Source organism: Monodelphis domestica, chromosome 2 (assembly GCF_027887165.1).
Source record: "Monodelphis domestica isolate mMonDom1 chromosome 2, mMonDom1.pri, whole genome shotgun sequence".
NCBI classification, from domain to species: Eukaryota; Metazoa; Chordata; class Mammalia; order Didelphimorphia; family Didelphidae; genus Monodelphis; species Monodelphis domestica.
Genome location: NC_077228.1, coordinates 504,409,583 through 504,433,531, shown reverse-complemented (window position 1 = coordinate 504,433,531; position 23,949 = coordinate 504,409,583). Strand labels below are relative to the sequence as shown.

At 42.7% G+C, this 23,949-nt stretch overlaps 1 protein-coding gene across 1 annotated transcript; it reads right to left on the bottom strand.

Annotated features, from left to right (window-relative positions):
- Positions 1-876: 876 nt before the first annotated feature.
- On the bottom strand, positions 877-23,949 carry UTP6 (UTP6 small subunit processome component). The gene is made up of 19 exons (XM_001374850.4): positions 23,651-23,949; positions 22,475-22,559; positions 20,920-20,961; positions 19,070-19,162; positions 18,227-18,274; positions 16,239-16,302; positions 15,634-15,752; positions 14,053-14,130; positions 13,076-13,157; positions 12,631-12,712; positions 10,549-10,733; positions 8,435-8,514; positions 6,950-7,027; positions 4,860-5,039; positions 4,454-4,534; positions 3,709-3,818; positions 3,120-3,186; positions 1,584-1,656; positions 877-1,149 (listed from the first exon to the last, which is right to left on the bottom strand). The coding sequence occupies exons 1-19, from the start codon at positions 23,740-23,742 to the stop codon at positions 992-994; spliced, it is 1,797 nt and encodes a 598-aa protein (XP_001374887.2). The 5' UTR covers positions 23,743-23,949; the 3' UTR covers positions 877-991.

The following is a 23,949-nucleotide window of genomic DNA, read 5'->3' as shown; positions in this document are numbered from 1 at the left end:
TAAATTCCTAACATTATTGATTAGTTCTGCCCTCTGGGGACAGGCAAAAGAAGTCCAATCCCTATCCTACATGACAGCCCTCCAGATACTTGGAGGTTGTTGTTTCACCCCACTACCCATACAAGTCTTCTCTTCTTCAGGTTAAACATCCTTAACACCACCATTTTCCCAGGCTGCAAACTTCAGGTTCACCTCCCTTAGGCCTAGTTCCAAACCTCAATCATTTTTTCCATGCCTAGATCTCTGAAATGTTTTGCAACATTCTTTTGTATACAATCTGCCCTTGGTAAGAAGCCATACTCTTATTATGGCCACAAAGCATTCCTCTGCTGCTCTTCAAGTAACTCCTAATCTTGATACTTCAGGGATGGGTATTTCATTGGCTTATGGCCATATATAACATAAATGGGTAATATTTGCTAAACTGAAGTTTCCTAAAGTATGAGGATCGCCTGCCCCAAAATCATGCCTTCCTCTAGACCTATAATATTTCATGATCTCCTAAGTGTTTTCCAAAGATAGGACAGACAAATATGCCTTTCCCTCCTTCCTCCAGCAAACTACACAAGCTCAAATACATCGTAGGGGCTTTTCAGAAAATTAATTTTCTTGTTTTTCAAAACAGAAACAAACAAAATGCAGAAAGGTCAGGACTGAGGAAACGAGAACAAAATTTATTCCCTCAGCTCCCAATGACCCCTGACCTAAATCTGGAAGGGAAGAAGAATGATATTACAATTTTATCAGTTCTGGAAGTCTGTGGGGCAGAAGAGGTTTGCTTTTGCTCTGGACAGACAACAGCATTTCACTAATTCTCTGCTCCAGATTGAAGATACAAATGGGAAACACAGATCAAGTGAGCCTCCAGATCAGGAGTGAGCCAGCAGAGTTCAGTATTTATTAGGAACCAAAGATAAACATCTGTACAAAAAATAGATTCTACCAAAAGGATTTATAAAAAGAGTTCATGAGTTTGGCTGTGCAGCTCCTCCTACAGCTGGCCAATCTGGAGTAGGCTGTACTTGGCCACAAACTCCTCCACCAGCTCCCCTTGCAGCATCTTCATGGCTCTCCAGTGGATTTGCCCACAGTTCTCTGGTTTGCCAAAAGGGTGGCTCAATTCTTCCTTGATGTAATCCAGCCAAAGGTCTTCAAAGAAGAAAAATCAGTTACATAAGTGCATGTACCTCTGGCCTGCTGTCCCAGCACTAAGCAAACCTTTGGCCCCAAGAGTTCTGGAGGCCAAAAGAGTTTTTATCAACTCCCCCAAAATGATGCTCTAGGCCAGAATCCTTCTTTCTCATATAAGTATGTTCTGATTCACTGCACAGCATTACAACTGGTTTCCTTTGAAATCCAATGTATTTTAGGCATTTTATAAATGTGACACCAAGAAAGAGCTGAAGGCTTCACCAGACAGACAGTCCAAGGGGCTCAGGACACAGGTAGATTAAGAATGACTCCACCCCTCTCCAAAGATAAGGTCCCAGAGGCCCAGATTCCAAAAATGTGTTTACAGGAAAGTCCTACCCACATGTACCCACCACCACATACACACTTCCAGTGAAGAAAAGACTCCTTACCAGAATTCACAGAACCAAACTCCCGCAAGGCTCTCTCATAGTATTCTCTCAAGTTCAACATTTTGCAGGTTTCCTAACAAAAGAAGCAAAGAGAAGACCTCAGGATACAGAGCAACCCTTCTCCAAGGGCCTAATTCAGCTCTTTTAGCTACTCTAAATCCAAACTATTCCATCTCAGATTCATTTCCTTCTCATATTCTCAAGAGAAGTTGATACAAGCAAAAATGAATAATATGGAAATAGGTATCAAGTGACATTTGTACAACCCAGTGGAATTGCTTCTTGGCTCTGGAAGGGGGGAGGGAAAGAAAATGAAACATGGAAAAATGTTTAAAAAAAATAAAATGTTGAGATTAAAAAAAAGAAACTGATATATATTACCTATGCCTTCATATAACAGAAGCCTGTCCTTCTCTGGTGCCTATCTCTGCTCTGGGGCTGTTTTCTATATGTAGGTAGGGAAAGTCTGCTTTCCTAGCATGGTGATCCTAGTATCTTTTGGAACTTTTATTTTATTTTGAATTGAAAATTTTTATTTAAGAATATTTTTCCATAGTTATATGATTCATATTTTTCCCTCCTCTCCTCCACCCTCCTGTAGCGGACATGCAATTCCACTGGTTTTTACATGTCATTGATCAAGCCCTATTTCCACATTATTGATAATTGCACTAGGATGATCCTTTAGAGTCTATATCCCTAATCATATCCCCATCAACCCATGTGATCAAGCAGGTGTTTTTCTTCTGTGTTTCTGCTCCCACAGTTCTTCCTCTGGATGTGGATAGTGTTCTTCCTTATAAGTCCCTCAAAATTGTCCTGGATCATTGCATTGCTGCTAGTAGAGAGAATGTGGCACATTCGATTGTGTCACAGTATATCAGTCTCTGTCTTTAATGTTCTCCTGGTTCTGCTCCTCTCACTCTGCATCAATTCCTGGAGGTCTTTCCAGTTCACATGGAATTCCTCCAGTTCACTATTCTTTTGAGCACAATAGTATTCCATCATTTTGGTGCTTTTACATGGAAATTCAATTAGCCTTGAGACACAAAATCCTGGGTTCAAATCTGGCTTCAGACACTTCCTAGCTATGTGACCCTGGGTAAGTCACTTATTCCTTAATGTCTAGCCCTTATCAAAGTCTTAGATTCTGTCTTAGAACCTATATACAATACTGTATATGTACTCTAGGATGGAAGGATAAGGGGATTTTTTAAATTGCATTTGAGATTCACCAGAGAAATTTCTACAATGCAAATGGAGGAGGCTATTTAATTTATGGACAAGTGAAGTCTGAACTTTCAGCCAGGCTCAAACTCCCTTGTTTTCCTCCTATGTGTTCTAGTTTCTGATTCTTCTCTTCTCTTTTCTTTGGTCTACACTGCAGAAAGACAGAGCCAAGGGACTTCCTAGACAAGCTTTAGCCAAGTCTCTTTCTTATCGTCCCCCACCCCCAACCCAGGCACGGAGCTGGAGCACTCTCAAAATAACTAGGAGGCAGGGAGGCAGTGTGATCAAAGGGCCCCATTCACATACCTGCTCCTTTTCGATCTGAATCATCCTTCTAAAGAACTGAACAGAAAATGGGCGGTTTTCATGCAAACTAGAGAAAAGAAACATGCTTATTTCTTCTATGTGTCATCACTGTGGAAGAACATGGCCTATAGCAAGGAAAGCCCACACAACAAGCAGCAGTGAACCAGACCTGATGGACCAGCTCAGGGGCTCAGGCCTGACAACCAGCAACTGATCACCAGGGTTTTCAATTTGCAATGACTTCCTCTTTGTCCTCACCCTATTTCCCATTCCATCCCCATTCTTTCTGGTATCCCTCATGTCTCAATTTCAAGAATCAACTTAAAAATCCCTCATTCTAGACATAGACTTGCTGTTTTGGTTTTATTTAGCAAAATGTTATGAAATGCCAAGTCTCTCATTAACTGTCAGTTAGAAGCCTATTGCATCTGCCTGCAGACACCAGGGCTCCAGTGCATCCCTACTACATATTGTATAATGGGGCCCAAAAGGTCACAAACCACTTTTTCTGAAAGCAGACATGAAAGAGTATTGCAGAGTTCAGCTATGAGGAGAAGGCCAAAGCAGGGCATCTGTAGGGGCAGTCTACCTGATAAAGACTTTTTTTGCCTTCTTGTGGCCGCCAGTCCGATAAGCCCAATCCAAGTATTTCTCTTTCATGATAACAGAGTCAGCAGGGACAGTAGCAAGGAGAGATTTCTGCCATGTGAAAGAAACCATACACAATCTACATAAGGAGAATGCACCAAAATGTCACCCCAAAGCTAACCCACTAGAGAGCTAGAGGATTCAGACTACAAAGAGACTAAACTGGCAGCCATAGAAACAGCCTATTTGCCAATGACTGCCTGAATGAAAAAAATCATTTGTTGGAACAGCTAGTTGGCTCAGAAAGCCAGGTCTGGCAGCAGGAGGTCCTGAGTTCAAATCTGACTTCAGATACTTGCTAGCTTTGTGAACCTAAGCAAGTTACTTAACCCCCATTGCCTAGCCCTTACTGCTCTTCTGCCTTGGAACCAATACATAGTAGTGATCCTAAAATGGAAGACAAGGGTTTAAAAATAATCATTGATTCGAGGATCATACCTTTTGAGCTTAAGGAGACCTCAGATGGCACAGGAGAATGAAAACAGGGAGATATGTATCAGAGATGGGATTAGAACCTGGAGCCAGCCAAGGCTCTTCCTTCTCACACCCTGCCTTGTTTTTAGTCTCCATTGAGGATTACTAAGTTTATTACAAATGCAAAAAAAAGCAAAAGAAGAGAAGAAATAGCAAGTTGGATGCCTAAAGCTCAACCATCCACTACTGACTTCCCCCACATGGGCCCACACCTGAAAGAGGGCTTCAGTGTCTTCTTCACTGTGGGCACTTTCACTCCACTCCACCCACAAACTCCACAACGGCAAACAATCCTGCAAACAAAACACAAACTGAGAAAGAGCTCATGCCTGTAAGCTCCAAATTACAGGCACTCTGGGACCACCCATGAGTAACCCCCTGTGTCTCAGGCAAAAACTAACAGAATAGTCCCTGAACTGGAGGAAAAGTATGTGATCCCGCCCCCAAGGTGATGGCTGGTTTTCTCAGGAAGAGACAGCTTTAGGGAAACCTCCACCCATCTGCCCCCTGTGGATACCAGGTCACTGCCCAGACAGAAACCAGCTCAACCAGCTGGGTGCCTGTCAGGGGACACTGCCCTATGACCTCTCGGGCTGAAAGCAGCCAAGACTCCCAGACCTTGGCTTTCAGATGCTGAAAGGCTTCCTCAAAACGCTTGTGGACCTCGCTGTTCTCCAATCTGATCAGCAGCTGTAGCTGTAGTTGCCACATTGTGATGGAGTCTCCACAGCAGTCTGTCATGCCCAGGGCCACTCCCAGAGCCACCTCAGTGAGGCCCAGGCCCATTAACAAGTCAAACTACAGAACAGAAAAGAGGTGTAATCAGTCAGCTACTCTATGGCCATGGATAAGGGAAGGAGATCAAAGTCTCCAGAAGAGCCAGAACAGTCAGATGGGAGGGCCTCCTTCTTTCAGCTCTGGTCTATTCTTTGTGGGAGGGGAATAAACATAACCCAAAAAAAGGAAAGAGACCATGAGAAAGGAACAGGAGACAGAGAGTCATGATAATTTAGGCTTGGATAACTGATTTGTTGAAGAATAGGCTGGACTAGAACCATGGATCCATCCTTTCCTCCTCAAAAAGAAAAAAAAAAGATAAGCCTGAGAAGCTGCCTCGTGGAGTAATCGCAGTGCTGAATTTAGGAGTCAAGAAAACCCAGGGGCACAACCCCAGACAGGGATCTAGTAGAAAAGAGGTGTGATACCTACAGCACTGTTCCCGCCCACCTCCCATCCAGGGCTGCAGTGAAGCTCCAACAAGAAGATGTTTAAGTAAAGCAGCTGGCAAATGTAGAGGGACCTAAGATCTGGCAAGGCTGTGCAGATAGACTGCTTGGTCAGGACTCAAAGGACATGGGCTCCAATCCAACTGAGCTGCTAACTGCAGGTCCTTGGGGGAATCCCTCTATATCTCTGGGTCCAAGACTCCTCAGCTATAAAACTCAAGGGCAGCTGAGATGACTTCAAAGGCTCCTGCTACCCAGATCTCTTCCAATGCCAGGAGGGTCAATTATGATTCTAATATACACATCTACTCCAACCAAGGTAAACCCTATCAACGTCTTGTTTTTGTTTTTTAAACCTTACTGGCTTAGATCAGTTCCAAAGCAAAAGAGCGGTAAGGGCTAGACAATGAGTATTAAGTGACATGTCCAGGGTCACATAGCTAGGAACTATCTGAGGCCACATTTGAACCCAAAACCTACTGTCTAGGCCTGGCTCTCTATCCATTGAACCCCCTAGCTTCCCTGAATGTCTTGTTAATACTGTTCACATACCATTGCTTCAAAAGAAATATGAAGCAATATATCAATAAATTAGGATGACCCCACAGAGGGTGTGTAAGCAGACCTCTGTCACAGGACCTCAGGAGCTGGTCTTTGAGAAGTGTTGTCATCCCCCTAGGCCTTGATTCCCCCCACAAGAGATCACAAAATGAGGAAAGAGACCCAAGCACACAAGAGTATTCACAGCAACCCTCTTTTGTAGTGGCAGAGGAATGAAAACTAGGGGAGTTTCCACCTTTTGGGGAATGGATAAATAAACGATGGCATATGTATGCACTGGAATACAACTGTGCTGGAGGAAACGATAAAAGGGATGAGTTCAGAAAAGCCTGCTAAGACTTGTATGAACTGAGGAAGAGCAAAGGGAAGAAGAAAACCAGAAAAATCACACTGTGAAAGACAAAGTACTGAAGAGTTAAGACCCCTGACTGATGCCATGTCCAACTAGGACCCCAGAGGACCAAGGCTGAAGCCTGGCTGCCCATCTCCTGGGGGAGCTGAGGGACTTGAGAGACAGGAGACATACTCCCGGCTGTGGCCAGAGAGAATGTGTTTGCTTGACTGCATAACTGTTACAAAAGGAGGAAGACAAAAGAAATCTTTGTAAATGGGAAAAAAAATGAAAGAAAATTTTTTTCAAAGTAACAAGTGTTGTGGGCAAAATCGTTACCATCCTGTGATACAGCTGGCGAGGAGTCTCTTATGAACACAAGTCCCGGGGTTACAGCTGTCTGGTTCTTCACCAGGCCCAGCACAAGGCACAGCCTGGCAGGAGCCGAGGAGCTTGTCTGCACCTCCCCCCAGAACCCTCAAGAGCTCAGCACCACTTCTGTTTAGCAAGAAAGCATCCACAGAGGGCTGGAGTGGAGCACAATTCATTCAAGTGGCTGCCAAAGACAACACTGTTACCCACTTCCTTACCCACGGCTGGTACAGGTCTTCAGACAGCAGTCTGGCTTCATGGGCCCTCTGGAATACTGCCACCACCCTCTCTTGCCTCTGAAATCACAAAGGAAGGGTTCAGAGTCCTTTCCACAGAACTCGTCAAAGAGCCTGAAAACTTGAATAGGAGCGGTTTGGCAATATTCCTAACAATGCAGAAAGGGAAGCTACTGCTCCCCAGTGGTGAAACTGCAGTGGAAACAGAGGGGGAATATAACATAGTTGGATGGATGGACAGACAGATAAATGGCTGGATGGGCAGGTAGATAAACAGAGAGATAGATAGATAGATAGAAAGATATATGGTTATAGACAGACATCTATTAAGACCTCATTACGTGCCAGGCACTTTGCTAAAAGCTGGAAATAAAAATAAAAACAAGAAAAACAATTCTGCCGGCCCTTGGGGCATCTACATCCTAACAGGAAGAGACATGTAAAAAAAGAGCTGGAAAGCAGGGGGATGGACACCTGTGTTGGCAAGGCATGAAAAATAGCCTAGAAATGTGGTAGGATCCTGGAACTAGGGAAGTAAAAGCCAAAGATGACCCCATGATTTGGTGGGGAAGAGGCAGAGACTATGACAGGCTATCACAGGATCGATCACTGGAGGGAAGGCCCAGGGCCAGCACTTCAAGGGGTCTTAGAGACCTTCTGCCAATGCCTTCATAACCCTAACCCTAGATTCAAGGAGAAAAATGAGGTCTAGAAAAGCTGTAGGATTTACCCAGGGAAGTAAGTGACAAAGCCATTGTGGAAGCCAATTTGGAACTGTGCCCCTAACACCAATATCCTTCATTAATGTGCAGACCTTGACCCAAGCAACACCACTACTAAGGCATTTACCCCTAAGAAGTCAAAGAGAGGAAAAGAACATATGTATATAAGCATATCTATAGTTGCTATATTTGTGGCACAAAGACCCAAAACCAAGGGCTCCTCTCATGTTCTGGTAATGTCACAAAATTATTATTATCCTGTAAGAAATGGTGAAGGGGATGGTTTCAGAAAAACCAGGAAGATTTATACAAGCAAAGGGAAATAAGCAAAACCAGGAGAATAACCGGTAAAATAACATTGTGAAAACAAACAACTTTGAAAGCCTTAGATTCATGAAACATCCAAACCCACCTTCTGACACAGAGGAATGGGGCATACTGTTTGAACATCACCAAAATACAAACATTTTATTTGACTGTATATCTTGGTTACAAGGGTTTTATTTTCCTTTATTTTTCCTTAATGGGAGAGGACAGAAAAGAAAGATGGATTTAATGTGTACAATCTGACCCAAATGACAATGGTTTTAAAATTTTGTTGGTCTGCAGAAAATCACATCTTATTTAAGGCAACAAGGCTCTGAAAACAGGATTATGAAATGAGCTGCCCATTTTCAGAGAGGTGGTTGGTTTTCCCTGGGTATCAATAGGTGGGTCCAACCAAGTGATATGACTTAAGTCTTACCTTCTCTTTTAGCTCCTTGCTATTTGTTTTCCTATTAAATCGCTCCAAGCAAAAGGTGATGTAACACTTCCACATGGCCTCTATAAAGACAGAAAGATCACACATTGATGATAACTATATTTGGAGTTCTGTTTTGTTTTGAAACCCTTAGTTTCTATCTTAGAATCAATACTATCTGTTCCAAGGCAGGAAGGACTAGGCAAAGGAGGTTAAGTGACTTGCCCAGGATCTCACAGTTAGGCAATGTCAGAGGCCAGATTTGAACCCAGAACCTCCATCTACAGGCCTGCTTCTCTATCCAATGAACCACCTAGTTCCACCATTACTTCTTGGCAGAGGAGAATTTAAGTTACCCCTCTCTATGTGGTGCACTGTAGTTATTGAAAAAGTAGTTTATTACCCCAGGTTTCTCGAAAGGAAAACAAGGAATCCCAGTGATTTTGCAGAGCCAGGGACGAAGAAATACCATAAGGGTAAGAAATTCTACTCAATATATATCTTAGAACATTATCAAAAAGGAAGGATAAATGAAAGGTCTTTTAAAACATATTCTAAAATAAAATAACTATGGCAAAAAGGAGAACTCTACCCATAATTCCTCCCTCTTACATTCTCAAGCAAACCTACTACAATTATAGTTATTGCTTCCACATTGTGGCCTATGGGGCACAATACCCCTGAGATCTGGAAAATCTGAATAAAATTTTTTGGCCCTCCCTTCATACAAGAGAAGAATTTTTCTTTTTCTTTTATAGGGTGTTTATAGTACCTATTGTAAATTTTGGGTAAAGAATGCATTTCTAAACACTCTTCTATATCATTTGCTGGTCTTTGCCTTTCATCTGCAGCTTCTGCAAAACTCCCCCAAAATTTCCATTTAATTTCTTATGGCAACCTGCAATATATCGAAACCACAATGGGGAAGGTCACAATGTGGAAGAGATACCTGTACTACTATCAACGTTACTCTAGGAACAAAATTTCAGTAACTATACAAAAATCATTGAGAATAGTCTGGATGGAGAGAAAGGAGAACAGAAGAGAGAGGATTAAGCTAGAAAAGAGAAAGAAGCAGGTCTGGAAAAGAACCCAGAATATAAAGGTTTTCTTTACTTGTTTGCTGCTTGCTAATTCATTTGGTTCTAGTTTGTTAAATGTCGTGTTTTATAGAAAAGTTTATCCCTTGCTGTATTATATGCATTTTATTATTTTTGTTGAATTAATTACTCCTCCTAACATATGTACTATGAGAGTTTAGACCTGGGGTCAGGCCCTGCCTTGACATAACGGTGGTTGGACCCTAGGCAGGTCACCTAATCTCAGTGACTCGGACAACTCCCTAAGGCTCTAAGTTTCCTAGGAGTCACTGGTCTGCAGGTCTGAATTGAGAATTTGAAGGTCTGACTTGGCAAAAGAGATTCACAGGATGAAGTTAGGTAGTACAATGGATAGAGTGCCAGCTCTGGAGTAGGAAGGACTTGGGTTCAAATCTGATCTCAGACATGTCCTAGCTCTGTGTCCCTGGACAAGTCACTTAACCTCTAATGCCTAGCCCTTACTGCTCTTCCGTCTTAAAATACTAAGACAGAAGGTAAGGTTTTTTGGGTTGGCTTTTTTTTAAATGAGATTCCTAGGTGTCTAGGTCAGGGATGGGTGATTACAAATTTAAAACCCATCCTTACCTTGTAAGTTGTACAACCAAGAGATAGACAGGCCAGAGCCTGCCTGGTCTAGACAAAAAAAAAATGTCCTGCACAGTGCTAGTCATTGAGAGAAATGGAAAATCATAAGGTTTGTAGACATCATAGTCACAGAATGACAAATCTGAAGCCAAAGTTCCAAGAGTATCCAGTCCAACACACTCACTTTATAGATGGGGAAGCTAAGGCCCATTTAGGGAGAAGTGACTTGGCCAAGATGACCCAGGCAGGATGCAAGTGGCAGCGCAGGATTCACACTTGGGTCCTCAGACTCCCACAGCTTATGCCTCCACATAAGAGCTACCCCTTAAATCTTCTGGTGGAGGGCAGGGTTGGCACCACTCACCATGGGAGCTCAAACCCATTTCAAGCATAGAGCCCAGGGTTTATTTCTTCACTGGGGCCAGAACAAACCTGTAGCCAGAGAGTCAATGGCCTCCTCGTAGACAGCACATGAGCGCTCCTCCCTCCGGGCCACCTCTGTGGCCTTCATAACTTTCCCTTGTGTGGATGCTTCAGGAAGCTGGGAATCAAGCTCCAGCTCTCGCCGGGCTACAAAATCCCAGGTGAGAGGGTCCCCTCCATGCAGAACCTGCAGGCTGGAACACACAGACAGCTTTCTCCTGATTGGCCTGGCCTAAGAAGTTGAACTCCACTGAGAAGGAAACAATGGCACAAGGCTCCAGCTGACCTTTTAATAACTTCAAACCCATCACTATAAATGGGGAATATGGAAACATATTGCATGAAAGCACTGATCTAACCAATATCAGATTATTCAGCATGGGAAGGGGGTAATGGGGGGGGGGGGGGGGGGCAAAATGCAAAATGTCACAAATCATCAAAAATTGTTTCAACAACTAATTGAAAAACAAATTCAATTAAAGATTCCCTGAAAATTTCAAGCAATGTTGTCCATTTGGGCTCCTTTAATGCAGGGGTCCCCAAACTTTTTTACACAGGGGGTCAGTTCACTATCCCTCAGACCATTGGAGGGCCAGACCTAACCCTAACCTTATACCTCATGCAGTATATACACAGTGCGGAATCCCCTCCCCCAGATAGCCGCTCACTATGCTGACATTTTCCATTGTGCAACCACATAATCCTTTGCACTTTGCAAGGCGCCTCATTCTCAGAACAAAGCACCATGCCAAGTATTATGTCACCAGAAGTAGTACTACACATGAGCAAGGCCACGCTTGGTGGCACCACCACAAACAGTGCTCCTCTAACCGACCATCAATGAAAGGAGGTGCCCATTCTGGAAGTGCGGTGGGGGTCGGATACATGGCCTCAGGGGGCCACATGTGACCCAAAGGCTGTAGTTCAGGGACCCCTGATTTAATGTCAATGGACCGGAGCAGGAAAAGGGAGGGGAGAGAAGAGAATAAGCATTTATGTGGCACCTACTATGTGCCAAGTATTATGCTAAGCACTTTACAAGTATTATCTCATTTGATGCTCACAAATGTCCCCATTTTACTGTTGAAGAATCTGAGACAGAAAGGTGTGAAATGATTTGTCCAGGGTCACACAGCTAGCATATTTTCACTTCCTGACTACAAGCCAAGTGCTCTATCCACTACACACTAGAATTGAAAGCCCTGGGCTTCAATCCCAGTTCTGGCCCTTACAGCTATGTAACTTAGGGAAAGCAGAACCTCTGTGCCTCAGTTTCCTCCTCTGTAAAGGCTGTCCACTGCCCAATGTGGCAGGAGCAGTACACAGGGCACTGCTACCCCTCCACATGCCTGTCAATCACTGCCCTGGAACCATGCTGCCCGGCTGGAGCACCTCTCCCAATGGCAGGTGGCCTCTCCCAAGCAGCTGCTCATCTCCCCCATCTTCATGATTATCTTGTGTTCTTACATCCACTCCAGGCCTAACACCACCCTCCCCCACTTGTGTCTTAGAACAGCCCCAGCACTGCAGGCCAGGGTGGCAGTGTCTAGAGCATCAGAGGGTCCAAGCTGACTAGGAAGGCAGGGCAGGGCCTTCCCCAACCGCCCTCTGCAGTCACACTTGGTCATTCCATTTTCCCAGCACTCAGCCCCGCTTGTTTGGTTGCTGCCTGTCCATTCTACATGGTGGTAGTCACGGCCTTTAGGTGATTCAGTGGCTATAGTAAATCTGAACTCTGGTGTTCCTGGGTGGAGCACTTGGAGTCAGGGAGACCAGAGCAGGAATGCTGCCTTGGATTCTTTCTAGCTTTGTGACTCTGGACAAGCCATTTAACCTCTCTGTGCCTCCACTACTTTGCATGTAAAACGGAGAGAACAGTGCCTACCCTGAAGTATGACTGTGAGCAACGAATGAAACAAGTTAGGAGAAGCACTGCTTGAGCCTGCAGACCTTCAAGCTCTTTCTAAATGCTGAGGATGAGGATGAAGATGAGGATAACACTTGCTTTCCCTTCCTCAAGTTCTCCCTAGCTTAAACTTGCTTTGTTAGATGTCGGGTAATGGCATTTCCCCACCTCCTCCCTTAACTTACTGATCATAAATCTCTTTCTGAAGATCTTGTGCAAAAATAAATAATTTTGCAATTGAAAGTAATGAGAGATGAAATTCAGCCCCTAAAAATAAAGATAACAGAGGAAGAATTGATGTCAGTAAGTCTACAGAGCAAGGAATGGCCTTTCTGTGCTGGGCTTTGATTTCCTGTTGACTTTCAACTTATCTGTATCTTCAGTCCTTTAGTGGCATCCCACATCAGGCCCAAACTTCATCCAAATCTCCCTTGCTTTGCCTGGCACAATACTAGGCACCAGGCACTAGCTAAATACCAGTTGAATGTGTAAGTAGGTGCCAATGAAACCAGGCATTTTCCAAGGATAATCTCATCTCAGGACAGACCCTGGCTCTTGGCCTGCTTCCACCTAGCCTGTGTGTGATTCCTACCAAGGGATCCCCGCTCCCCACTACAGTAGGAGGCATACCTTTGATTTTACTCACAGCTTCTTTATAAATAATTCGGGCCAAACCACCATTCAGAATTTCCTCTGGATAATCCAACTCATCCTAGAGAGTGTTACAAACACAAACTGCTTGAGAGGTAGCAAAACACAGCAGAAAAAACAGAGTTGCAACAGCTGGCTTGGAAGAGCAAAGTTCTTGGTCTGTTTCCTCAGCTATAAAAGAAGACTAAACTAAACAGTCCCTAAAACTCCTCTTTAAAATGATTCCTATCATGGCAGCTAGGTAGCACAGTAGATAGTATGCCAGGCCCCGAGTCAGGAGGACCTGGATTCAAATCTGAACTTAGATGTTTCCCAGCTATGTGACCCTGGGCAAGTGACTTAACCCTGACTGCCTAGCTCTTTTACTGCACTTCTGTCTTAGAAAAGTGTTTAACAAAAATAAAAATAAAATAAAATTATTTCTGTCTCTGATCTGCTCATTATGAGGACAGGGGAAAAGAAACAGTGAAGGATTGGCAGAGTATGTTTTAATCCACATCATATCAACCCTTCAATTCTTTAAAAATAAAAGGAAATTAAAACAAGTTTTAGGGAACTTTAGTCATTCTTTACCCAGTGATTTTATTTTTTGTTTGGCCCTTTGTAAAAAATCTCAAAAGTTTCACCTAAAAAATTTCACCTTTCTCCTAGTTCTATTTTCCAATCAGCTCTGCCTCACACCCACATGGAATCCCTCGTCCCCTTTTCAGACCACTTCAATGAGTACCTTTTGGTGAAGCACCTATAGGTTTTCCTGTCACAGCTGTTACTAAAACCAAATTTGTGGAGGACTCTCTTCCATATCTGTCACTTTCCAAGTAAATTAACAATCTTAGTTTTATAAGGACAAGCAGGGCAGGTACATCAATGAACAGGGGCCCCTGCAACCACCACATGGACTTCCACAGACATTTCTGACAAAGGCCCCACCCAGTTGCCCAAGTTAAAGATCTTACCAAATCTATTTTGGCTCGTTCAAATTCCTGTTTCTCTTTCCTCTGTTTCTCAGCATTCATTAGCTCCATCCTAAAATACTAAAGATGGGAATGAGAAATAACTTTGAGGAGAAAAAACACTTCCCCCACCCCGAAAACCAAGCAAAACTAGCACCTACATGACAGCCCAGGTGTCATATGGGTAAACAAAGAATCAAAGCAACAAGTTTCCTAGAAGCTGCTGAACCTGAACCAAGTACTGAACCTGATTTGGCCTACCTATCAGTAGTGTGTCCCTGGAAGTCACTTACTCTTAGACTCAGTCATCTAAAAAGTGGGGCGATAGCCATGAAACAACCTACCTCACAAGGTGTGTAAGGATCAGATGAAAGGAGGTACGTAAAGTGCTCTGCAATCTTTGGCCAATTATTATATTATTAATGACAATCATATGGTTAAAATTACACATTATTTCAAACAAAATATTTACATTTGTCTTCTGCACCTTGGTTTTCAAGATAATACTACAGCTTAACATGACTGCTAATTTCCTAGAGAAATACTGTTTTTCAACAGCATAAAGAAAATAAAGGTGGATGTAGACCTTCAGAAAGGCCTAGAAAGGGCCAAAGTACAAATGCTCAGGATTTTTTCTTTGTTTGTTCTGCTTTAAGTGCTATGGGTTTAGTGCAACAGTTCTTCCATATTTCATAAGTGTATTTGATGATATGATTTCATTCAGAATTAAGTTTGTAACTAACAGGTGTGTTAATAATAAGAATCATTGATTGATTCTAAGACAGAAATTAAGGGTTTTTTAAAAAGAAAAGGAAAAAAATGAAGAAAAGTCATTGATAAACTGAGCCCTGCTGCCTGGATTATATACATGCTCAGTGTCTAAGACAGCCTGAATTCCTGCTCTAGTTGGCCTAATACCCCAACATGGGAGAAATTCCCCTGTAAACACTGACATTCATTTATCCAGAGAGGGACTGGCCAACCACATCCTATGGACCCCAAGGAGGGAATCATAAGCAAAGCATGGTATTGTCCCAAGAAGAGGAAAGAGGAAAAGAAGGAGAAAAGGCAAAAAGGAAACAGCTCAAGAAGGAAGGAGGAAAGGAGCAGGAAGAGACCAGGGAGGGAGAAGTAAGAAGAAAGGATGACTGACCACCATGCTCACTTTCCTCCTAGGGGGCTGGGCTCAAGCTGTACAGCAAGAAGGCTCCCATCTCTAACCTGGCCTGAGGTCAGCACCCACCTAAGGAACAAACAGCACAGCAGGAACCAATTCAGCCCCAATGCCAGGGCTCTACTGAGATCTTTTTTGTTTTTTACAACCTCACTGGGTGTAGTATAAAGAAGTCTTTAACCTAGGGTCCAGGAACTTGGTTTTGTTTTTTATAAGATATTTTGATCAGTGGGCTTCCTTTGTAATCTCATATAGTGTCCTGCTACGCCTTGGGCTTTTTTCCCTTTAGAAGAGGCTGCACTTTTAAGGTGTGGCTATATCCAGAGTAATACAACTCACCTATTAACAGGCACCATTAAATAAGCACAGGGGCTTTACCATTACCAGATCCCAAGTTGAAGCATACTCACTTCTTGAAAAAGTTTGGGAGACTCTGGGTGAAAACGCAGTGCCCGAAGAAAGAGATGCCTGGCACTTTCTGAAGAGAGGCAATCCTCCATCTCCCATTTGGCTGCCATGATCCACAATGCTATCCAGTTGAGGGGGAAAAAGCAAACCATCTTCCACCACTGACAGTCAATAGCATCCCCCCATCCACAGCAAGAAATCCATTAAATCTTTTTATCCCTCATAGCCGTAATAGCAGAGTTCAATACTAAATAACTCAACCAGCAAGTTGGAAAATAAATAAATAAATTGTTTTTAATTTATTTGTAAAGGACAAAATGCTGTCCTTTAAAATCTAGGTCAGTCGTTTTCCCTGCTCCTTAAATCCTACTTTCTCAAGGAGAAACATGGATTCCTTCAAAATCCAGCCACTTACACTCATCTACATCTGTTAAAGTAAGGTCTTTGGAGGTGATCCAGGCAGGCTGGGTGAACCTCCTTCCTTCCTATTGTTGCTGGGCCACAGAGATCCATCATGCCCTCTAGCCAGGAGTCACTTCTAAATGTATATTTCAAATAGCTAAGTCTTTACAAACCAACACATAAAAAGAGCCCTGATCCACCATACCTGGTTTGTTTGGATGAATGGCCAACAAGGAAGAGAATATCTTACTAATTTGAGTTTTGTTATTCTGAAAGAGAAAAACAATTCTGCTTTAAGTGCAAAGAATTATCACTATCCACACCCCACCCATCTTTCTCTGATTGGCCACACCATTTACTCCGGCCCCTTGACATTGGAGATGCTCACAATGAGGCTCCAGATCAATTTTCTTCTGCTGGACATCAGGAGGTCAAGATTCCCAAGAAACCACACATAAATTTTAACCAAGATGATTTCTAAACACTCCAATTCCATTGACAATGTAAATAGAAACAATGCCATAAATAATAACTGCCATTTACAAAGCCCTTTACACATACAGAATGTCGTCAAAGTGTTAAGTCATGCTTTAAAGCTATCAAAGCTTTAAAACTCCACTAAGGTTTTTAGGATAGGTCATATTATCTCCTCTCCTCCTCTAAACAACTCTAAGAGTTGGAAGGGCTAGTTGGCAAGCAGCTAGATGGCTAAAGATTGAGAGTGAGGCCTGTAGATGGGAGGTCCTAAATCCAAATATGGCCTCAGATATTTCCAGGCTAGGTGACCCTGGGTAAATCACGTAACTCCCATTGCCTAGCCCATACCACTTGGAACAAATACACAGTATTAAGTCTAAGATGGAAGGTTAGGGTTTTAACAACAAAAACAAAAAAAGGGATATGGGCTATTATTCCTTTCATTTTACAGAGGGGGTTGAGAGGATAAATGACTTCCCCAAGGTCACAAAGAAAGTTGGGGTCTGAAATGGAGTCAGATTGTTCCCTATGTTCCAATCTTCCTAGAGCAAATGAAAGCTACATTTGAGTTTCCAGGCCTTCGCTTGTAAGAGTGGTTCTTGACCATTTTTGCACCATGAATTCCTCTGGCAACAGTTTGGGGAAATGTAGAGACCTCTTCTTAGAGTCATGTTTTTAAATGCACAGAATTAAAAAGAGAGCCAATGATATTGAAATATAGTGATCAAATTATTTTTAAAACCCAAGTTCACAAACCCCAAGGTAAAACCACTGATTTATATTTTTAAAAGAGAGATTTTTATGACTCAAAAAGAATTAGGGTCCAATTTAAGATGGCAGAAGATAGGCATTTTTCTCTTCTTTAAGTCTAATCACAAATTGTGTCTACCTTTTAATGTATGAGGCAGGGGAAAGCATAGCAACATGGTCAGAAGACTAAACGGCCAGACACTGTTGGGCAAGTCACTTTTCTCTCTGCATGGAAGCTTCCTCTTTTGTAAAATGGGGATAATTATACTTCTTACCACCTACCTCTGTAAGAATTGAAATAATATTTCTACCCAGATATATATTTTATAAAGTTTATTAGAAAGGGTAGACAATTATTCCTTTAAGTAACCTGACCATGTGTTGCCTAGGCTGCAAGTCTCTTCCTCCTTCTCTCTCATCTGCTTGCTCTGTTCCAACTTCTTTCTTCTTCCTTCTCTTCTTGCTTCTCCCTCTCCTCAAGCCCAAAGCCTTAACTTTTATTGACGTACAGCACATACAGGGATGCGAACCTGGCACAACTATTTTTGATGGACAGGTCAAGCTACTCAGGAGGGGAAGGGAATGAACTTCCTTGACATACCTCATAAGGCCACTGGAGGAAAGTGCTCCATCAACTCCAGAGTCCCATAGTCAGTAAGATAGGCTATGAAACATTACTAAATGCCATATCCCAGAGAGAGCTGTTTGGCCAGGATTTGCCCAGGCTCTAGGGGCAGGGCCTGTGTCTGCTGTAGCTCACCCAGCATACTGAGTTCTGCTTATAAGACATGCTTTACACTACCTGAACTAAGTGATGGGAATTTCTTCCCACCCACAGTGAAAATAATGAGGCTCTGCAATCATATATATGGCCAGGGGGTAGGAAGACATTATCTAAAAAAAAGAGAGCCAAGGAAATACAGGGGAAGGAGGGAGAGAGAAGAAAGTAAATTCCATCATACTTACCCATTTCTTACAAAAAGCTATATGAGAAATCCAGAGCTGAATATCTTCCTATGGAAAATACATAACAGAAATGACAATCTTTATTAGTATTTTATATAGTCAGAACAAATTTTTAAACCTTGATCTTTTAAATCACCTTCATTTCCAAATATATCTTTCTCATACCTCTAAGCAGTAATTCAATCCTCAAAACAAAAGTTAAAAAAGAGACAGAAAGATTGCCCCATCCCCTTCATAAACTTCATTTCAATCTAGGGGAGGTACAATGACAGATGGTAACAAAGAACAGTAGAAAAAGTTCTAAATTTGGAGTCAGATGACCTGAGTTTGAGTTTCAATCCTGCCTCTGCCCCTAACAAGCTCTGGCAAGACTCTTGAGTAAATCCTTTCCCCTCTCTGTAAAAAAGATCAGCTCTGAGAGAATGCTGCCTCCTACCCACCAAAATTAGTTGACATTTATTTTAGACATATTTTGCATATATCTAGGCTGGAAGGGGCCTAACCAACCAAAGCTGTTCACTGTTCCACTTTTAAAAATCTAGATAGAAGTCTAGGTCTACCTTCACCCTCTCCCTGCTCCCTACTCATTCTTCCTCCCCTTTCCCAACTCAGTGGATGATAAACTAAAAAAACATAATAAAATATAGTCAATCTTTTATTACAAAACAACAAAAATGTGTCTGGGTATGGCAAAAATCACCCCAAGTAGAGTCCTATGGAGTAAAATCTACCAGGCAGCTTTGTGCAAATTCTTATGCTCTTGGATGGCTTTTTAAAATTCAGTCCTTGACTTTACATGCAGGTGATACCTCCCACCATCCACAGAGCCCCAAACCTGCTGACCTTCCACTTTGATGTAGCTCGACGGAAGAGGTTCTGTATTCTGTGCACAATTGAAAACTCGATCTCATCCTTCTTAAAGATGTATCTGGTGCGCTAAGGACCAAAAAGCAAAGCCTCAATGTCCAGTATAGACCCCATAGCCCCACTGTCAGCCCAAACACCTGCTTTGCCACTACCAAATTTTTCTAACTCATTCCCTTCTTTATGCTTACCCTCAGCACCACCTCCTTTCCTCCTGTGCAGTTTAGGCCTTCCTCTACTTCAACTGCTATGATTAAGAACCTCCTCTAATTAGGCACAGGTCCAACCACATCACTTCCCTAATCAAAATCTCCCTCCAGGGTCTCTAGATCTGCCAATCTCAATTTTTTTGGATAGCATGGACCCTTGGGCAATCTGGGGAAGTACATGGACCCCTTTCTCAGCATGTTTTTAAGTGCAAAAAATAAAATACATAGAACAATAAAGGAAACCAATTCTATTGCAATACACTTGTCAAAATATTAAAAACAAAAATGTTTCATAGATCTAGCTTCAGAACTCCTTCCTCCATATCCTTTTCTACAGTAAAACACAAACTCCTAAGCCTGTCATGAAGGCTCCCACCTAACTTTTTATCCTTATTCTGAAGTCACCTTTCAAGAAACTTGGCATTGCAAACAAATTACATTCTTAGCTAATTCCTAAATGAGGTATTTTCATGTCCCTCTCCTGGAAGAGCCCTTTTCTGGGATGGGAATGCCTTCTCTCCCTCCCTCCTGCCCCTCCTCATCTCTGCCTTTCAGAGTTCAAGGTTTCCTTAAAGGTTCAGCTCAGTGGGTACTTTCTTTGGGAAACTGTTTTATTCCCAACGCACATACATTTCTGTGTGCACTCATCTACATATATACACATATACATGTACACACACACACACTTGTAGTTTTTGCTCCCTCCTCCATTTTCTTTGTACTGTACTTATATATGCTCCCTCCCAACTTGTCCCCATATGTAAGCTGATTTCAGGCAGGGTCTACTTTCTTTGTGTCTTCTGTGTCCCCAACCTGTAGCATAGTACCTTGAACATAGTAGGCTTTTAATATTTGTTGGATTAAATGAATAGAATTAGAAATGGCCATTTGCGGAGTTTAAAAAATAGATTGATCTCTCTAGAAGTCCAGACCTATCCCACCAGACAGAGGCAACACTTTATGAACAGATTATTTCCTATTAACAACTGTCAAGCAAACGGAACCAAATGTAATAGGATGGATCTGTTTATATGTGGCCCAGTTAGTATACCTTTATGTCTGTAACTAGAAAAATGCCCAAAAAAAGGCTGCCTGCTACCAGCTGTCTTGGCTCACTAGAGGCCACCTTGGCCTCACTCAAATCTACCTTGACTAAAAACTGCAAACACTTCAAGGACAAGAGAAATATTTTCATGGACCCATTGGAGGTGGGGGTATAAATCATTACCATTACTCCTATAGGAGCCTCAGGGTGACTCAGTGGATAGTGTGCCAGGTCTCGATCCGGGAGGACTTGGGTTCACAGCTGGCCTCTGAAACTTCCCAGCTGTGTGATCCTGGGCAAATCAAATTGCCCAGCCCTTACCACTCTTGCCTCCAAACCAATACTCATATTGATTCTAAGCCAGAATATATGGGTTTAAAAACTCTTGTGGTATTTGTAGACTAAAAGCACTAAAAACTGAATATTAATTGATGCCTCCTGAATACTCAGGAAGCATACCAATGCTAGCTGCCTGCCCCTCCCAAGTTCTAGCTGGCTAAGGGCAAATTGCCTTAACCATATGCTATGTTTTGTTGAGGTTTTCCCCCCAAAAGTCGAGAAATGCATTCACTTACTGCTCTTCTTTTCTTGATCAGTTCCAGAAGATTGATTTCATACTACAGGGAAGAAATAACATGGCAGTCAGAACACACACAAAGAAAAGAGGAATAATAGTAGAAATTCGATTTTCCAAAACAAAAAGAGGTGAAACTAACTATAACTAGAGAGCTAAAAGCTATAGACAAGGTCTAGAAGGCATAAAAATCAAGGCCTATGGCAATCAAGGACTTCTGACTAATAATTCTCAGAAAAGTCTTTCGAAATCTACATCTGATGATAAATGTTTACAGAATTGAATCTAATACAATCAGTAGGCTCCCTGTACAACTGGTCCCATTAGTCAGTACTTCCAAAGCCAAGGAAGTTGGTTCTGATTAAATACCCATGACTAAGAATCAGAAGGTTCAGAGGGCAATACCTCATGCTTCCCAACTCATTACAAACCTCCCACCCAATCCCTGCCTCCTCCACCTATTCCTGACTGGGCCCAGAGGTCTAAGCCACATCCCCAAAGGCCTCTTTTATCATGAGAGATCACTGGTGTTGAGAAAAGGAGAGTCATGAAGATTCAGGTAACCACCACCTATTTATCCTAGGTCAACCACAACAAAGAGTTTTAAAAACCATTGGCTGACTCTCTTCTACCACAGGACAACACAATAATAGCCAACAATTAGACAGTGCTTTTTAAGGCTTGCAAAGTTTCACTTTACATACATATATTCTCATTTGACAGTCCCTTGAGGACCTGAGATTATTCTCATAATAAAACAGGATCAAAGATGTGAACCTGAAAGGGCCCCTCAAAAGTCATGAAGTCCAACCCCTCATTTTACAGTAGAGGAAATTGAAGCTCAGTGACATGAAGTGATTTTCAAGGTCACAGACCTACAAAGCATCTGAGACAAGATTTGAATCCATATGTTCTGATGCCAGAGTCATAGCTCATTCATTCCAACAGCCCAAACTAAGTTTTTTTCTTTCTGAAGCTATATATCTCCTGATCCCTCAATAGGTTCTCATGATACTTTCTAGATCTTTCATCCTTTCATTTCTCTGAATGTGTTCCACTTGACTGGTGTTCATCCCTTTTGGGATTGAAAGCCTAGGACTGAATTTTATTAAATAACTATTGAAAATACTAAATCTTAATTCCTCTGATCAACTCTTCTTGAAACATGACTTGTTCCAGTGAAACCACATCCTGGCTGCCTTTTATTTTCTAAATGTTTCAGGTTAAGTATTTTAAAATCTATTCTAAAAAAGTAGCATCAATGCCAAGTCTTTCTTCAGTTAACTGAAAAAGGAATAAAATTTTAGGGAAGAAGTAAACATCAAGAGGCAGGTGGGTGGTTCAGTGGACTGTGTCAGGCCTAGAGATGGGAGGTCCTGGATTCAAAAATCTGGTCTCAGATGCTTCCTCACTGTGTGACCCTGAGCAAGTCACTTAATTTCAATTGCCTAGTCATTAATTGTGCTCTTCTGCTTTGGAAACAGATATTCAGTATCGACTCTAAGACAGAAAGTAAGGTTTTAAAAATATGAGTAATCATCAAAAAATCCACTCACCTGGATATAATTGATAAAGTCTTCCTTAAAAAGTGCTCTTCTTTGTACTTTCTGTTCTAGTGCTGAGGCCTTCCTAATGACAGCCCTGGGGAAATAAAGCAGTTTAAAAGCCATAAAGTTCATAAATAGCTAGGCCTTTTAAAATTCAAAGCCACATTTTAAAATATTTTTAAACTACCAAACAGCAACAGTTAAAATTTCTTTATTCCCAGAAGGGAGTGACTGTTGTATGCCTTTTTCGGGTACCTATTCCAGTCCTTAGCATAGTGTCTAGCATTTATAGTAAACATTTAAAGCTTTATTGATCCTTTCTATATCTCATTTGAACAGGGTTTTCTGCATATGATCTCCCATTAGACTATAAACTCCTTGAGGGCAGAGGCTGCTTTTGTCTTTATATTAATTGCCAATGCTCAACACAATGCCTGGCATTTAAACTTTTAATAATACCTTATCTAGGGGGCAGCTAGGTTGGCTCAGTGGATTGAGAGCCAGGCCTAGAGAAAGGAGGTCCTGGGTTCAAAAATTACCTCTGACACTTCCTAGCTGCTTGACCCTGGACAAGTCACTTAACTCCTATTGCCTAGCCCTCATCACTCTTCTGAAGGTAAGGGTTTAAATAATAATAATAATGCTTTATTTACCATCTATATCTTATTTGTTGGGTTGTCTGCCTACTTGCTCTCCATTTAGGTTTTAAATTCCTTGTCCGTCTTTCTATTTATTGTCTTTCTCTTTATTCCTATATCTTGGCTCAATGCATTGCATACATCTGGCGCTTAATAAATGCTTGCCGATTTTGATAATGCTGACGACACTGGGCAGCTTCCCCAAGGTACCAGGACCATGTTTATCCCTCCCTCCAGGACTGTGGGCACCAAGCCTTCTGCACCTATACAGAGGGAGGGGCTCTATGCCTCAGCGCCAATTTACAGACTCTGCCACTATGGGGCGCCAGTACACCAGAGAGCCCATCAGCCACCTAGTGCAGCAACTGGCAAGAGGTTGCCCACGGCCCCCAGCCCAGGCAGGATAGGATGCCTACGTAAGGCCAGGGGGCGGCCCACGCCATCTCCCGCCGCGAGGGGCGAACGTGACGTAGGCCCGCCGCACGTGGTCCGCAACCTGCATCGCCGCACCCTCCGGGATACACCCCCAACCCTGCGGCGAGCTCACTTAATCTCTTTGCGCGTGAAGAGCCCGACCCGCTCCAGCTGTAGCAGCTCCGGGAGCCGGTCCTCGATATGCTGCTCGATGACCTCCGCCATAGTTTGAGCTTCAAGTTGACTGACAAAGCGGAACCGGCACCGACACCTGCGCGTGCGCAGAGCCTCAGCCGGAAGGGCTCTCTAGCCTTTGCCCTACGACCTGTGGGACGAGCACGTGGTCTACCATTTCCCCGGCCTCCGCAGCCGGCTCTGTAGTCGCTCCGCAGTTGTTTCTATCGCTACAGTTGGCGGAAGTTCGCAGGCACA

Coding starts and splice junctions, on each gene's coding strand:
- UTP6 (XM_001374850.4), bottom strand. CDS start 23,742: ATGGCGGAGGTCATCGAGCAGCATATCGAGGACCGGCTCCCGGAGCTG. Junction 13,158..14,052: donor AACGAGCCAAAATAGATTTG/GTAAGATCTTTA, acceptor AACACTCTCTAG/GATGAGTTGGATTATCCAGA. Junction 7,028..8,434: donor GCAAGGAGCTAAAAGAGAAG/GTAAGACTTAAG, acceptor TTGTGATTTCAG/AGGCAAGAGAGGGTGGTGGC.